The sequence below is a fragment of the Chiloscyllium plagiosum genome, unplaced genomic scaffold (assembly GCF_037043375.1).
Source record: "Chiloscyllium plagiosum isolate Xiang-an unplaced genomic scaffold, Cpla_swu_hap1 HiC_scaffold_27, whole genome shotgun sequence".
Classification (NCBI taxonomy): Eukaryota; Metazoa; Chordata; class Chondrichthyes; order Orectolobiformes; family Hemiscylliidae; genus Chiloscyllium; species Chiloscyllium plagiosum.
This window is the reverse complement of record NW_028270165.1, coordinates 73,036,830-73,052,650: the sequence shown is the minus strand read 5'-3', so window position 1 is coordinate 73,052,650 and position 15,821 is coordinate 73,036,830. Positions and strand designations below refer to the sequence as shown.

Here is a 15,821-nt window from a genome sequence, read left to right as displayed (position 1 = left end):
CGGGACGGGGGGAGAGTGTGGGTCAGGGTGGGGCTGGGATTGGGACACGGGACGGGGGGAGAGTGTGGGTCAGGGTGGGGCTAGGATTGGGGTTGGGGGCCGGGGGGAGAGTGTGGGTCAGGGTGGTGCTGGGATTGGGGGATGGGCTGGGGGGTGGGGGGGGGGGGGAGTGTGGGTCAGGGTGGGGCTGGGATTGGGGGATGGGCTGGGGGGTGGGGGGGAGGAGTGTGGGTCAGGGTGGGGCTGGGATTGGGGGACGGGCTGGGGGGTGGGGAGGGGGGGGGGGAGTGTGGGTCAGGGTGGGGCTGGGATTGGGGCACGGGCCGGGGGGCAGAGTGGGGGTCAGGGTGGGGCTGGGATTGGGGGACGGGGGGAGAGTGTGGGTCAGGGTGGGGCTGGGATTGTGGGACGGGGGGAGAGTGTGGGTCAGGGTGGGGCTGGGATTGGGGGACGGGGGGAGAGTGGGGGTCAGGGTGGGGCTGGGATTGTGGGACGCGGGGAGAGTGTGGGTCAGGGTGGGGCTGGGATTGGGGCACGGGACGGGGGGAGAGTGGGGGTCAGGGTGGTGCTGGGACTGGGGGACGGGGGGAGAGTGTGGGTCAGGGTGGGGCTGGGATTGGGGGACGGGCCGGGGGGGAGAGTGTGGGTCAGGGTGGGGCTGGGATTTGGAGACAGGGGGAGAGTGGGGGTCAGGGTGGGGCTGGGACTGGGGGACGGGGGGAGAGTGTGGGTCAGGGTGGGGCTGGGATTGGGGGACGGGGGGAGAGTGTGGGTCAGGGTGGGGCTGGGATTGGGGGACAGGGGGAGAGTGTGGGTCAGGGTGGGGCTGGGATTGGGGGACAGGGGGAGAGTGGGGGTCAGGGTGGGGCTGGGATTGGGGGACGGGCCGGGGGGGGGGGGAGTGTGGGTCAGGGTGGGGCTGGGATTGGGACACGGGACGGAGGGAGAGTGTGGGTCAGGGTGGGGCTGGGATTGGGGGACGGGCCGGGGGGGAGAGTGTGGGTCAGGGTGGGGCTGGGATTGGGACACGGGACGGGGGGAGAGTGTGGGTCAGGGTGGGGCTGGGATTGGGGGACGGGGGGAGAGTGGGGGTCAGGGTGGGGCTGGGATTGGGGGACGGGCCGGGGGGGAGAGTGTGGGTCAGGGTGGGGCTGGGATTGGGGGACGGGCCGGGGGGCAGAGTGGGGGTCAGGGTGGGGCTGGGATTGGGGGACGGGGGGAGAGTGTGGGTCAGGGTGGGGCTGGGATTGGGGGACGGGCCGGGGGGGAGAGTGTGGGTCAGGGTGGGGCTGAGATTGGGACACGGGACGGGGTGAAAGTGGGGTCAGGGTGGGGCTGGGATTGGGGGACAGGGGGAGAGTGTGGGTCAGGGTGCGGCTGGGATTGGGGGACGGGGGGAGAGTGTGGGTCAGGGTGGGGCTGGGATTGGGGGACGGGCCGGGGGGGAGAGTGTGGGTCAGGGTGGGGCTGAGATTGGGACACGGGACGGGGGGAAAGTGGGGTCAGGGTGGGGCTGGGATTTGGAGACAGGGGGAGAGTGTGGGTCAGGGTGGGGCTGGGATTGGGGGACAGGGGGAGAGTGTGGGTCAGGGTGGGGCTGGGATTGGGGGACAGGGGGAGAGTGTGGTCAGGGTGGGGCTGGGATTGGGGGACGGGGAATGAGTGGGGGTCAGGGTGGGGCTGGGATTGGGGGAGGGGGGGAGAGTGGGGGTCAGGGTGGGGCTGGGATTGTGGGACGGGGGGAGAGTGGGGGTCAGGGTGGGGCTGGGATTGTGGGACGGGGGGAGAGTGTGGGTCAGGGTGGGGCTGGGATTGGGGGACGGGGGGAGAGTGGGGGTCAGGGTGGGGCTGGGATTGGGGGACGGGGGGAGAGTGTGGGTCAGGGTGGGGCTGGGATTGGGGGACGGGGAATGAGTGGGGGTCAGGGTGGGGCTGGGATTGGGGGAGGGGGGGAGAGTGGGGGTCAGGGTGGGGCTGGGATTGTGGGACGCGGGGAGAGTGGGGGTCAGGGTGGGGCTGGGAGTGGGGGACGGGGGGAGAGTGTGGGTCAGGGTGGGGCTGGGATTGTGGGACGGGGGAGAGTGGGGGTCAGGGTGGGGCTGGGATTGTGGGACGCGGGGAGAGTGTGGGTCAGGGTGGGGCTGGGATTGTGGGACGGGGGAGAGTGGGGGTCAGGGTGGGGCTGGGATTGTGGGACGCGGGGAGAGTGGGGGTCAGGGTGGGGCTAGGATTGGGGGACGGGGGGAGAGTGTGGGTCAGGGTGGGGCTGAGATTGGGACACGGGACGGGGGGAAAGTGGGGGTCAGGGTGGGGCTGGGATTGGGGGACGGGGGGAGAGTGGGGGTCAGGGTGGGGCTGGGATTGGGGGACGGGGGGAGAGTGGGGGTCCGGGTGGGGCTGGGATTGTGGGACGCGGGGAGAGTGGGGGTCAGGGTGGGGCTAGGATTGGGGGACGGGGGGAGAGTGTGGGTCAGGGTGGGGCTGGGATTGTGGGACGGGGGAGAGTGGGGGTCAGGGTGGGGCTGGGATTGTGGGACGGGGGAGAGTGGGGGTCAGGGTGGGGCTGGGATTGTGGGACGCGGGGAGAGTGGGGGTCAGGGTGGGGCTAGGATTGGGGGACGGGGGGAGAGTGTGGGTCAGGGTGGGGCTGAGATTGGGACACGGGACGGGGGGAAAGTGGGGTCAGGGTGGGGCTGGGATTGGGGGACAGGGGGAGAGTGTGGGTCAGGGTGCGGCTGGGATTGGGGGACGGGAGGAGAGTGGGGGTCAGGGTGGGGCTGGGATTGGGGGACGGGGGGAGAGTGTGGGTCAGGGTGGGGCTGGGATTGGGGGACGGGCCGGGGGGGAGAGTGTGGGTCAGGGTGGGGCTGAGATTGGGACACGGGACGGGGGAAAGTGGGGGTCAGGGTGGGGCTGGGATTGGGGGACGGGGGGAGAGTGGGGGTCAGGGTGGGGCTGGGATTGGGGGACGGGCCAGGGGGGAGAGTGTGGGTCAGGGTGGGGCTGAGATTGGGACACGGGACGGGGGAAAGTGGGGGTCAGGGTGGGGCTGGGATTGGGGGACGGGGGGAGAGTGTGGGTCAGGGTGGGGCTGGGATTGTGGGACGGGGGAGAGTGTGGGTCAGGGTGGGGCTGGGATTGGGGGACGGGCCGGGGGGGAGAGTGTGGGTCAGGGTGGGGCTGGGATTGGGACACGGGACGGAGGGAGAGTGTGGGTCAGGGTGGGGCTGGGATTGGGGGACGGGCCGGGGGGGAGAGTGTGGGTCAGGTTGGGGCTGGGATTGGGACACGGGACGGGGGGAGAGTGTGGGTCAGGGTGGGGCTAGGATTGGGGTTGGGGGCCGGGGGGAGAGTGTGGGTCAGGGTGGGGCTGGGATTGGGGGATGGGCTGGGGGGTGGGGGGGGGGGAGTGTGGGTCAGCGTGGGGCTGGGATTGGGGGACGGGCCGGGGGGTGGGGAGGGGGGGGGGAGTGTGGGTCAGGGTGGGGCTGGGATTGGGGTACGGGGGGAAAGTGGGGGTCAGGGTGGGGCTAGGATTGGGGGACGGGGGGAAAGTGTGGGTCAGTGTGGGGCTGGGATTGGGGCACGGGTCGGGGGGCAGAGTGTGGGTCAGGGTGGGGCTGGGATTGGGGGACGGGCCAGGGGGGAGAATGTGGGTCAGGGTGGGCCTGGGATTGGGGGACGGGCCGGGGGAGAGAGTGTGGGTCAGGGTGGGGCTGAGATTGGGGCACGGGCCGGGGGGAGAGTGTGGGTCAGGGTGGGGCTGGGATTGGGGGACAGGGGGATGAGTGGGGGTCAGGGTGGGGCTGGGATTGGGGTCAGGGGGATGAGTGGGGGTCAGGGTGGGGCTGGGATTTTGGGGGAGGGGGGGAGAGTGGGGGTCAGGGTGGGGCTGGGATTGTGGGACGGGGGGAGAGTGGGGGTCAGGGTGGGGCTGGGATTGTGGGACGGGGGGAGAGTGGGGGTCAGGGTGGGGCTGGGATTGGGGGACGGGCCGGGGGGGGGGGGAGTGTGGGTCAGGGTGGGGCTGGGATTGGGGGACAGGCCGGGGGGGAGAGTGGGGGTCAGGGTGGGGCTGGGATTGGGGGACGGGGGAGAGTGGGGGTCAGGGTGGGGCTGAGATTGGGGGACGGGGGGAGAGTGGGGGTCAGGGTGGGGCTGGGATTGTGGGACGCGGGGAGAGTGTGGGTCAGGGTGGGGCTGGGATTGGGGCACGGGACGGGGGGAGAGTGGGGTCAGGGTGGGGCTGGGATTGGGGGACAGGGGGAGAGTGTGGGTCAGGGTGCGGCTGGGATTGGGGGACGGGAGGAGAGTGGGGGTCAGGGTGGGGCTGGGATTGGGGGACGGGGGGAGAGTGTGGGTCAGGGTGGGGCTGGGATTGGGGGACGGGCCGGGGGGGGAGAGTGTGGGTCAGGGTGGGGCTGAGATTGGGACACGGGACGGGGGAAAGTGGGGGTCAGGGTGGGGCTGGGATTGGGGGACGGGGGGAGAGTGGGGGTCAGGGTGGGGCTGGGATTGGGGGACGGGCCAGAGGGGAGAGTGTGGGTCAGGGTGGGGCTGAGATTGGGACACGGGACGGGGGAAAGTGGGGGTCAGGGTGGGGCTGGGATTGGGGGACGGGGGGAGAGTGTGGGTCAGGGTGGGGCTGGGATTGTGGGACGGGGGAGAGTGTGGGTCAGGGTGGGGCTGGGATTGGGGGACGGGCCGGGGGGGAGAGTGTGGGTCAGGGTGGGGCTGGGATTGGGACACGGGACGGAGGGAGAGTGTGGGTCAGGGTGGGGCTGGGATTGGGGGACGGGCCGGGGGGGAGAGTGTGGGTCAGGTTGGGGCTGGGATTGGGACACGGGACGGGGGGAGAGTGTGGGTCAGGGTGGGGCTAGGATTGGGGTTGGGGGCCGGGGGGAGAGTGTGGGTCAGGGTGGGGCTGGGATTGGGGGATGGGCTGGGGGGTGGGGGGGGGGAGTGTGGGTCAGCGTGGGGCTGGGATTGGGGGACGGGCCGGGGGGTGGGGAGGGGGGGGGGAATGTGGGTCAGGGTGGGGCTGGGATTGGGGTACGGGGGGAAAGTGGGGGTCAGGGTGGGGCTAGGATTGGGGGACGGGGGGAAAGTGTGGGTCAGTGTGGGGCTGGGATTGGGGCACGGGTCGGGGGGCAGAGTGTGGGTCAGGGTGGGGCTGGGATTGGGGGACGGGCCAGGGTGGAGAATGTGGGTCAGGGTGGGGCTGGGATTGGGGGACGGGCCGGGGGAGAGAGTGTGGGTCAGGGTGGGGCTGAGATTGGGGCACGGGCCGGGGGGAGAGTGTGGGTCAGGGTGGGGCTGGGATTGGGGGACAGGGGGATGAGTGGGGGTCAGGGTGGGGCTGGGATTGGGGTCAGGGGGATGAGTGGGGGTCAGGGTGGGGCTGGGATTTTGGGGGAGGGGGGGAGAGTGGGGGTCAGGGTGGGGCTGGGATTGTGGGACGGGGGGAGAGTGGGGGTCAGGGTGGGGCTGGGATTGTGGGACGGGGGGAGAGTGGGGGTCAGGGTGGGGCTGGGATTGGGGGACGGGCCGGGGGGGGGGGGGGGAGTGTGGGTCAGGGTGGGGCTGGGATTGGGGGACAGGCCGGGGGGGAGAGTGGGGGTCAGGGTGGGGCTGGGATTGGGGGACGGGGGGAGAGTGTGGGTCAGGGTGGGGCTGGGATTGGGGGACGGGGGGAGAGTGTGGGTCAGGGTGGGGCTGGGATTGGGGGACGGGGGGAGAGTGTGGGTCAGGGTGGGGCTGGGATTGGGACACGGGACGGGGGGAAAGTGGGGTCAGGGTGGGGCTGGGATTGGGGGACGGGGGAGAGTGGGGGTCAGGGTGGGGCTGGGATTGGGGGACGGAGGGAGAGTGGGGGTCCGGGTGGGGCTGGGATTGTGGGACGGGGGGAGAGTGTGGGTCAGGGTGGGGCTGGGATTGGGGGACGGGCCGGGGGGGAGAGTGTGGGTCAGGGTGGGGCTGGGATTGGGACACGGGACGGGGGGAGAGTGTGGGTCAGGGTGGGGCTGGGATTGGGGGACGGGGGGAGAGTGGGGGTCAGGGTGGGGCTGGGATTGGGGGACGGGGGAGAGTGGGGGTCAGGGTGGGGCTGGGATTGTGGGACGCGGGGAGAGTGTGGGTCAGGGTGGGGCTGGGATTGGGGCACGGGACGGGGGGAGAGTGGGGGTCAGGGTGGGGCTGGGACTGGGGGACGGGGGGAGAGTGTGGGTCAGGGTGGGGCTGGGATTGGGGCACGGGCCGGGGGGGAGAGTGTGGGTCAGGGTGGGGCTGGGATTGGGGGACAGGGGGAGAGTGTGGGTCAGGGTGGGGCTGGGATTGGGGGACAGGGGGAGAGTGTGGGTCAGGGTGGGGCTGGGATTGGGGTACGGGGGGAAAGTGGGGGTCAGGGTGGGGCTAGGATTGGGGGACGGGGGGAAAGTGTGGGTCAGGGTGGGGCTGGGATTGGGGCACGGGTCGGGGGGCAGAGTGTGGGTCAGGGTGGGGCTGGGATTGGGGGACGGGCCAGGGGGGAGAATGTGGGTCAGGGTGGGGCTGGGATTGGGGGACGGGCCGGGGGGAGAGTGTGGATCAGGGTGGGGCTGAGATTGGGACACGGGACGGGGGGAGAGTGTGGGTCAGGGTGGGGCTGGGATTGGGGGACGGGCCGGGGGGGAGAGTGTGGGTCAGGGTGGGGCTGGGATTGGGGGACGGGCCGGGGGAGAGAGTGTGGGTCAGGGTGGGGCTGAGATTGGGGCACGGGCCGGGGGGCAGAGTGGGGGTCAGGGTGGGGCTGGGATTGGGGGACGGGCCGGGGGGGAGAGTGTGGGTCAGGGTGGGGCTGGGATTTGGAGACAGGGGGAGAGTGTGGGTCAGGGTGGGGCTGGGATTGGGGGACAGGGGGATGAGTGGGGGTCAGGGTGGGGCTGGGATTGGGGTCAGGGGGATGAGTGGGGGTCAGGGTGGGGCTGGGATTTTGGGGGAGGGGGGGAGAGTGGGGGTCAGGGTGGGGCTGGGATTGTGGGACGGGGGGAGAGTGGGGGTCAGGGTGGGTCTGGGATTGTGGGACGGGGGGAGAGTGGGGGTCAGGGTGGGGCTGGGATTGGGGGACGGGCCGGGGGGGTGGAGTGTGGGTCAGGGTGGGGCTGGGATTGGGGGACAGGCTGGGGGGGAGAGTGTGGGTCAGGGTGGGGCTGAGATTGGGGGACGGGGGGAGAGTGTGGGTCAGGGTGGGGCTGGGATTGGGGGACGGGGGGAGAGTGTGGGTCAGGGTGGGGCTGGGATTGGGACACGGGACGGGGGGAAAGTGAGGTCAGGGTGGGGCTGGGATTGGGGGACGGGGGAGAGTGGGGGTCAGGGTGGGGCTGGGATTGGGGGACGGAGGGAGAGTGGGGGTCCGGGTGGGGCTGGGATTGTGGGACGGGGGGAGAGTGTGGGTCAGGGTGGGGCTGGGATTGGGGGACGGGCCGGGGGGGAGAGTGTGGGTCAGGGTGGGGCTGGGATTGGGACACGGGACGGGGGGAGAGTGTGGGTCAGGGTGGGGCTGGGATTGGGGGACGGGGGGAGAATGGGGGTCAGGGTGGGGCTGGGATTGGGGGACGGGGGAGAGTGGGGGTCAGGGTGGGGCTGGGATTGTGGGACGCGGGGAGAGTGTGGGTCAGGGTGGGGCTGGGATTGGGGCACGGGACGGGGGGAGAGTGGGGGTCAGGGTGGGGCTGGGACTGGGGGACGGGGGGAGAGTGTGGGTCAGGGTGGGGCTGGGATTGGGGCACGGGCCGGGGGGGAGAGTGTGGGTCAGGGTGGGGCTGGGATTGGGGGACAGGGGGAGAGTGTGGGTCAGGGTGGGGCTGGGATTGGGGGACAGGGGGAGAGTGTGGGTCAGGGTGGGGCTGGGATTGGGGTACGGGGGGAGAGTGTGGGTCAGGGTGGGGCTGGGATTGGGGGACGGGCCGGGGGGGGAGTGTGGGTCAGGGTGGGGCTGGGATTGGGGGACGGGCCAGGGGGGAGAATGTGGGTCAGGGTGGGGCTGGGATTGGGGGACGGGCCGGGGGGAGAGTGTGGATCAGGGTGGGGCTGAGATTGGGACACGGGACGGGGGGAGAGTGTGGGTCAGGGTGGGGCTGGGATTGGGGGACGGGCCGGGGGGGAGAGTGTGGGTCAGGGTGGGGCTGGGATTGGGGGACGGGCCGGGGGGGAGAGTGTGGGTCAGGGTGGGGCTGGGATTGGGGGACGGGCCGGGGGAGAGAGTGTGGGTCAGGGTGGGGCTGAGATTGGGGCACGGGCCGGGGGGCAGAGTGGGGGTCAGGGTGGGGCTGGGATTGGGGGACGGGCCGGGGGGGAGAGTGTGGGTCAGGGTGGGGCTGGGATTTGGAGACAGGGGGAGAGTGTGGGTCAGGGTGGGGCTGGGATTGGGGGACAGGGGGATGAGTGGGGGTCAGGGTGGGGCTGGGATTGGGGTCAGGGGGATGAGTGGGGGTCAGGGTGGGGCTGGGATTTTGGGGGAGGGGGGGAGAGTGGGGGTCAGGGTGGGGCTGGGATTGTGGGACGGGGGGAGAGTGGGGGTCAGGGTGGGTCTGGGATTGTGGGACGGGGGGAGAGTGTGGGTCAGGGTGGGGCTGGGATTGGGGGACGGGCCGGGGGGGAGAGTGTGGGTCAGGGTGGGGCTGGGATTGGGACACGGGACGGGGGGAGAGTGTGGGTCAGGGTGGGGCTGGGATTGGGGGACGGGGGAGAGTGGGGGTCAGGGTGGGGCTGGGATTGTGGGACGCGGGGAGAGTGTGGGTCAGGGTGGGGCTGGGATTGGGGCACGGGACGGGGGGAGAGTGGGGGTCAGGGTGGGGCTGGGATTGTGGGACGCGGGGAGAGTGTGGGTCAGGGTGGGGCTGGGATTGGGGCACGGGACGGGGGGAGAGTGGGGGTCAGGGTGGGGCTGGGACTGGGGGACGGGGGGAGAGTGTGGGTCAGGGTGGGGCTGGGATTGGGGCACGGGCCGGCGGGGAGAGTGTGGGTCAGGGTGGGGCTGGGATTGGGACACGGGACGGGGGGAGAGTGTGGGTCAGGGTGGGGCTGGGATTGGGGGACGGGGGGAGAGTGGGGGTCAGGGTGGGGCTGGGATTGTGGGACCGGGGGAGAGTGTGGGTCAGGGTGGGGCTGGGATTGGGGGACGGGCCGGGGGGGAGAGTGTGGGTCAGGGTGGGGCTGGGATTGGGACACGGGACGGGGGGAGAGTGTGGGTCAGGGTGGGGCTGGGATTGGGGGACGGGGGGAGAGTGTGGGTCAGGGTGGGGCTGGGATTGGGGGACGGGGGGAGAGTGGGGGTCAGGGTGGGGCTGGGATTGGGGGACGGGGGGAGAGTGTGGGTCAGGGTGGGGCTGGGATTGTGGGACGCGGGGAGAGTGTGGGTCAGGGTGGGGCTGGGATTTGGGCACGGGACGGGGGGAGAGTGGGGGTCAGGGTGGGGCTGGGACTGGGGGACGGGGGGAGAGTGTGGGTCAGGGTGGGGCTGGGATTGGGGCACGGGCCGGGGGGGAGAGTGTGGGTCAGGGTGGGGCTGGGATTGGGGGACAGGGGGAGAGTGTGGGTCTGGGTGGGGCTGGGATTGGGGGACAGGGGGAGAGTGTGGGTCAGGGTGGGGCTGGGATTGTGGGACGGGGGGAGAGTGTGGGTCAGGGTGGGGCTGGGATTGGGGGACGGGCCGGGGGGGGAGTGTGGATCAGGGTGGGGCTGGGATTGGGGGACGGGGGGAGAGTGTGGGTCAGGGTGGGGCTGGGATTGGGGGACGGGGGGAGAGTGGGGGTCAGGGTGGGGCTGGGATTGTGGGACGGGGGGAGAGTGGGGGTCAGGGTGGGGTTGGGATTGGGGGACGGGGGGAGAGTGGGTGTCAGGGTGGGGCTGGGATTGGGGGACGGGGGGAGAGTGGGGGTCAGGGTGGGGCTGGGATTGTGGGACGGGGGGAGAGTGGGGGTCAGGGTGGGGCTGGGATTGGGGGACAGGGGGAGAGTGTGGGTCAGGGTGGGGCTGGGATTGGGGGACGGGGGGAGAGTGGGGGTCAGGGTGGGGCTGGGATTGGGGGACGGGGGGAGAGTGTGGGTCAGGGTGGGGCTGGGATTGGGGGACGGGGGGATAGTGTGGGTCAGGGTGGGGCTGGGATTGGGGGACGGGGGGGATAGTGTGGGTCAGGGTGGGGCTGGGATTGGGGGACGGGGGGGATAGTGTGGGTCAGGGTGGGGCTGGGACTGGGGGACGGGGGGATAGTGTGGGTCAGGGTGGGGCTGGGACTGGGTGACGGGGGGATAGTGGGGGTCAGGGTGGGGCTGGGACTGGGGGACCGGCCGAGGGGTTAGCGTGGGAGTTAGCGCTGGGATTGGATTGGGGTCAGCCTGCCTCTCTGGTCGTATTTCAGGAATCCCGATGGGAGACCCCATTGTCATGGTCAGCATCTATCCCACCTTTCCTGAGAAACCTTCCCAGCTTTCATCTGGGGAGTTCATTTTCCTGATGGATTGTTCCGGAAGTATGGCCTGCCCAATGTCTGAGGACTATTCGAGCGGTGGGCCCACCCGTGTCCAAAGTGCTCAGGTAAGCCACTGGGTGTGAGGGGAACTGCCACAGACTCATTCCAGTCAGGATGATTGTGGTGAGGAGGAGGGAGCCGGATTGATTGGGAATCATGGGTTTTTGAAAACTCCAGACAGGGACTGATGTCTCCTTGAGGCCTCCCAGAGGCCACGTGACTCAGAAGCCATGTGCCAGTGCCCCCACACTGAGAGCCTGACCGCAGTCAGTGAGCACAGCATGCTGGGAAACTGGCCATCCCAGCGCACGTCCTTCATGACCGCATGGTGCTAACGGAGCACCTTTGCCAGGTTTACGGATATCCTGTCATCGTTCTGAGGCACAGACAGACCGGGCGCCAAGGGTTACTGATATCTTCAAACGGAGCCAGCTTTCTGATTGACTACAACCTTAAACCCAGGCAGGGAACGACCCTTTACTTCAGATTATACCACCTGGACTGTAAGGTGCCCATATGTGTGACTGTACAGGGTCAGTGTTGGGTCAGCAGGGGAAGGGTTACTGACTGTGTGACTGTACAGGGTCAGTGTTGGGTCAGCAGGGGAAGGGTTACTGACTGTGTGACTGTACAGGGTCAGTGTTGGGTCAGCAGGGGAAGGGTTACTGACTGTGTGAGTGTACAGGGTCAGTGTTGGGTCAGCAGGGGAAGGGTTACTGACTGTGTGAGTGTACAGGGTCAGTGTTGGGTCAGCAGGGGAAGGGGTACTGACTGTGTGACTGTACAGGGTCAGTGTTGGGTCAGCAGGGGAAGGGTTACTGACTGTGTAACTGTACAGGGTCAGTGTTTATTCAGCAGGGGAAGGGTTACTGACTGTGTGACTGTACAGGGTCAGTGTTGGGTCAGCAGGGGAAGGGTTACTGACTGTGTGACTGTACAGGGTCAGTGTTGGGTCAGCAGGGGAAGGGTTACTGACTGTGTGACTGTACAGGGTCAGTGTTGGGTCAGCAGGGGAAGGGTTACTGACTGTGTGACTGTACAGGGTCAGTGTTGTGTCAGCAGGGGAAGGGTTACTGACTGTGTGACTGTACAGGGTCAGTGTTGGGTCAGCAGGGGAAGGGTTACTGACTGTGTGACTGTACAGGGTCAGTGTTGGGTCAGCAGGGGAAGGGTTACTGACTGTGTGACTGTACAGGGTCAGTGTTGGGTCAGCAGGGGAAGGGTCACTGACTGTGTGACTGTACAGGGTCAGTGTTGAGTCAGCAGGGGAAGGGTTACTGACTGTGTGACTGTACAGGGTCAGTGTTGAGTCAGCAGGGGAAGGGTTACTGACTCTGTGACTGTACAGGGTCAGTGTTGAGTCAGCAGGGGAAGGATTACTGACTGTGTGACTGTACGGGGTCAGTGTTGAGTCAGCAGGGGAAGGATTACTGACTGTGTGACTGTACAGGGTCAGTGTTGGGTCAGCAGGGGAAGGGTTACTGACTGTGTGACTGTACAGGGTCAGTGTTGGGTCAGCAGGGGAAGGATTACTGACTGTGTGACTGTACAGGGTCAGTGTTGGGTCAGCAGGGGAAGGGTTACTGACTGTGTGACTGTACAGGGTCAGTGTTGGGTCAGCAGGGGAAGGGTTACTGACTGTGTGACTGTACAGGGTCAGTGTTGGGTCAGCAGGGGAAGGATTACTGACTGTGTGACTGTACAGGGTCAGTGTTGGGTCAGCAGGGGAAGGGTTACTGACTGTGTGACTGTACAGGGTCAGTGTTGGGTCAGCAGGGGAAGGGTTACTGACTGTGTGACTGTACAGGGTCAGTGTTGAGTCAGCAGGGGAAGGGTTACTGACTGTGTGACTGTACAGGGTCAGTGTTGGGTCAGCAGGGGAAGGGTTACTGACTGTGTGAGTGTACAGGGTCAGTGTTGGGTCAGCAGGGGAAGGGTTACTGACTGTGTGAGTGTACAGGGTCAGTGTTGGGTCAGCAGGGGAAGGGGTACTGACTGTGTGACTGTACAGGGTCAGTGTTGGGTCAGCAGGGGAAGGGTTACTGACTGTGTAACTGTACAGGGTCAGTGTTTATTCAGCAGGGGAAGGGTTACTGACTGTGTGACTGTACAGGGTCAGTGTTGGGTCAGCAGGGGAAGGGTTACTGACTGTGTGACTGTACAGGGTCAGTGTTGAGTCAGCAGGGGAAGGGTTACTGACTGTGTGACTGTACAGGGTCAGTGTTGGGTCAGCAGGGGAAGGGTTACTGACTGTGTGAGTGTACAGGGTCAGTGTTGGGTCAGCAGGGGAAGGGTTACTGACTGTGTGAGTGTACAGGGTCAGTGTTGGGTCAGCAGGGGAAGGGGTACTGACTGTGTGACTGTACAGGGTCAGTGTTGGGTCAGCAGGGGAAGGGTTACTGACTGTGTAACTGTACAGGGTCAGTGTTTATTCAGCAGGGGAAGGGTTACTGACTGTGTGACTGTACAGGGTCAGTGTTGGGTCAGCAGGGGAAGGGTTACTGACTGTGTGACTGTACAGGGTCAGTGTTGGGTCAGCAGGGGAAGGGTTACTGACTGTGTGACTGTACAGGGTCAGTGTTGGGTCAGCAGGGGAAGGGTTACTGACTGTGTGACTGTACAGGGTCAGTGTTGTGTCAGCAGGGGAAGGGTTACTGACTGTGTGACTGTACAGGGTCAGTGTTGGGTCAGCAGGGGAAGGGTTACTGACTGTGTGACTGTACAGGGTCAGTGTTGGGTCAGCAGGGGAAGGGTTACTGACTGTGTGACTGTACAGGGTCAGTGTTGGGTCAGCAGGGGAAGGGTCACTGACTGTGTGACTGTACAGGGTCAGTGTTGAGTCAGCAGGGGAAGGGTTACTGACTGTGTGACTGTACAGGGTCAGTGTTGAGTCAGCAGGGGAAGGGTTACTGACTCTGTGACTGTACAGGGTCAGTGTTGAGTCAGCAGGGGAAGGATTACTGACTGTGTGACTGTACGGGGTCAGTGTTGAGTCAGCAGGGGAAGGATTACTGACTGTGTGACTGTACAGGGTCAGTGTTGGGTCAGCAGGGGAAGGGTTACTGACTGTGTGACTGTACAGGGTCAGTGTTGGGTCAGCAGGGGAAGGATTACTGACTGTGTGACTGTACAGGGTCAGTGTTGGGTCAGCAGGGGAAGGGTTACTGACTGTGTGACTGTACAGGGTCAGTGTTGGGTCAGCAGGGGAAGGGTTACTGACTGTGTGACTGTACAGGGTCAGTGTTGAGTCAGCAGGGGAAGGGTTACTGACTGTGTGACTGTACAGGGTCAGTGTTGGGTCAGCAGGGGAAGGGTTACTGACTGTGTGACTGTACAGGGTCAGTGTTGAGTCAGCAGGGGAAGGGTTACTGACTGTGTGACTGTACAGGGTCAGTGTTGAGTCAGCAGGGGAAGGGTTACTGACTGTGACTGTACAGGGTCAGTGTTGGGTCAGCAGGGGAAGGGTTACTGACTGTGTGACTGTACAGGGTCAGTGTTGAGTCAGCAGGGGAAGGGTTACTGACTGTGTGACTGTACAGGGTCAGTGTTGAGTCAGCAGGGGAAGGGTTACTGACTGTGTGACTGTACAGGGTCAGTGTTGAGTCAGCAGGGGAAGGGTTATTGACTGTGTGACTGTACAGGGTCAGTGTTGAGTCAGCAGGGGAAGGGTTACTGATTGTGTGACTGTACAGGGTCAGTGTTGGGTCAGCAGGGGAAGGGTTACTGACTGTGTGACTGTACAGGGTCAGTGTTGGGTCAGCAGGGGAAGGGTTACTGACTGTGTGACTGTACAGAGTCAGTGTTGAATCAGCAGGGGAGGGGTTACTGACTGTGTGACTGTACAGGGTCAGTGTTGGGTCAGCAGGGGAAGGGTTACTGACTGTGTGACTGTACAGGGTCAGTGTTGGGTCAGCAGGGGAAGGGTTACTGACTGTGTGACTGTACAGAGTCAGTGTTGGGTCAGCAGGGGAAGGGTTACTGACTGTGTGACTGTACAGGGTCAGTGTTGGGTCAGCAGGGGAAGGGTTACTGACTGTGTGACTGTACAGGGTCAGTGTTGGGTCAGCAGGGGAAGGGTTACTGACTGTGTGACTGTACAGGGTCAGTGTTGGGTCAGCAGGGGAAGGGTTACTGACTGTGTGACGGTACAGGGTCAGTGTTGGGTCAGCAGGGGAAGGGTTACTGACTGTGTGACTGTACAGGGTCAGTGTTGGGTCAGCAGGGGAAGGGTTACTGACTGTGTGACTGTACAGGGTCAGTGTTGGGTCAGCAGGGGAAGGGTTACTGACTGTGTGACTGTACAGGGTCAGTGTTGAGTCAGCAGGGGAAGGGTTATTGACTGTGTGACTGTACAGGGTCAGTGTTGAGTCAGCAGGGGAAGGGTTACTGATTGTGTGACTGTACAGGGTCAGTGTTGGGTCAGCAGGGGAAGGGTTACTGACTGTGTGACTGTACAGGGTCAGTGTTGGGTCAGCAGGGGAAGGGTTACTGACTGTGTGACTGTACAGGGTCAGTGTTGGGTCAGCAGGGGAAGGGTTACTGACTGTGTGACTGTACAGAGTCAGTGTTGGGTCAGCAGGGGAAGGGTTACTGACTGTGTGACTGTACAGGGTCAGTGTTGGGTCAGCAGGGGAAGGGTTACTGACTGTGTGACTGTACAGGGTCAGTGTTGGGTCAGCAGGGGAAGGGTTACTGACTGTGTGACTGTACAGGGTCAGTGTTGGGTCAGCAGGGGAAGGGTTACTGACTGTGTGACTGTACAGGGTCAGTGTTGGGTCAGCAGGGGAAGGGTTACTGACTGTGTGACTGTACAGGGTCAGTGTTGGGTCAGCAGGGGAAGGGTTACTGACTGTGTGACTGTACAGGGTCAGTGTTGGGTCAGCAGGGGAAGGGTTACTGACTGTGTGACTGTACAGGGTCAGTGTTGAGTCAGCAGGGGAAGGGTTACTGACTGTGTGACTGTACAGGGTCAGTGTTGGGTCAGCAGGGGAAGGGTTCCTGACTGTGTGACTGTACAGGGTCAGTGTTGGGTCAGCATGGGAAGGGTTACTGACTGTGTGACCGTACAGGGTCAGTGTTGGGTCAGCAGGGGAAGGGTTACTGACTGTGTGACCGTACAGGGTCAGTGTTGAGTCAGCAGGGGAAGGGTTACTGACTGTGTGACTGTACAGGGTCAGTGTTGGGTCAGCAGGGGAAGGGTTACTGACTGTGTGACTGTACAGGGTCAGTGTTGGGTCAGCAGGGGAAGGGTTACTGACTGTGTGACTGTACAGTGTCAGTGTTGGGTCAGCAGGGGAAGGGTTACTGACTGTGT

The 15,821-nt window shown here is 65.6% G+C and overlaps 1 protein-coding gene across 1 annotated transcript in view; it reads left to right on the top strand.

Annotated features, from left to right (window-relative positions):
* LOC122546201 (von Willebrand factor A domain-containing protein 5A-like) overlaps window positions 1–15,821 on the top strand; it is a gene marked incomplete at its 5' end in the record, with an annotated part of 88,416 nt that overhangs the window by 14,647 nt on the left and 57,948 nt on the right. Inside the window, 1 exon segment of the mRNA XM_087975732.1 lies at window positions 10,397–10,572. Coding sequence (XP_087831858.1) covers window positions 10,397–10,572 — 176 coding nt within the window.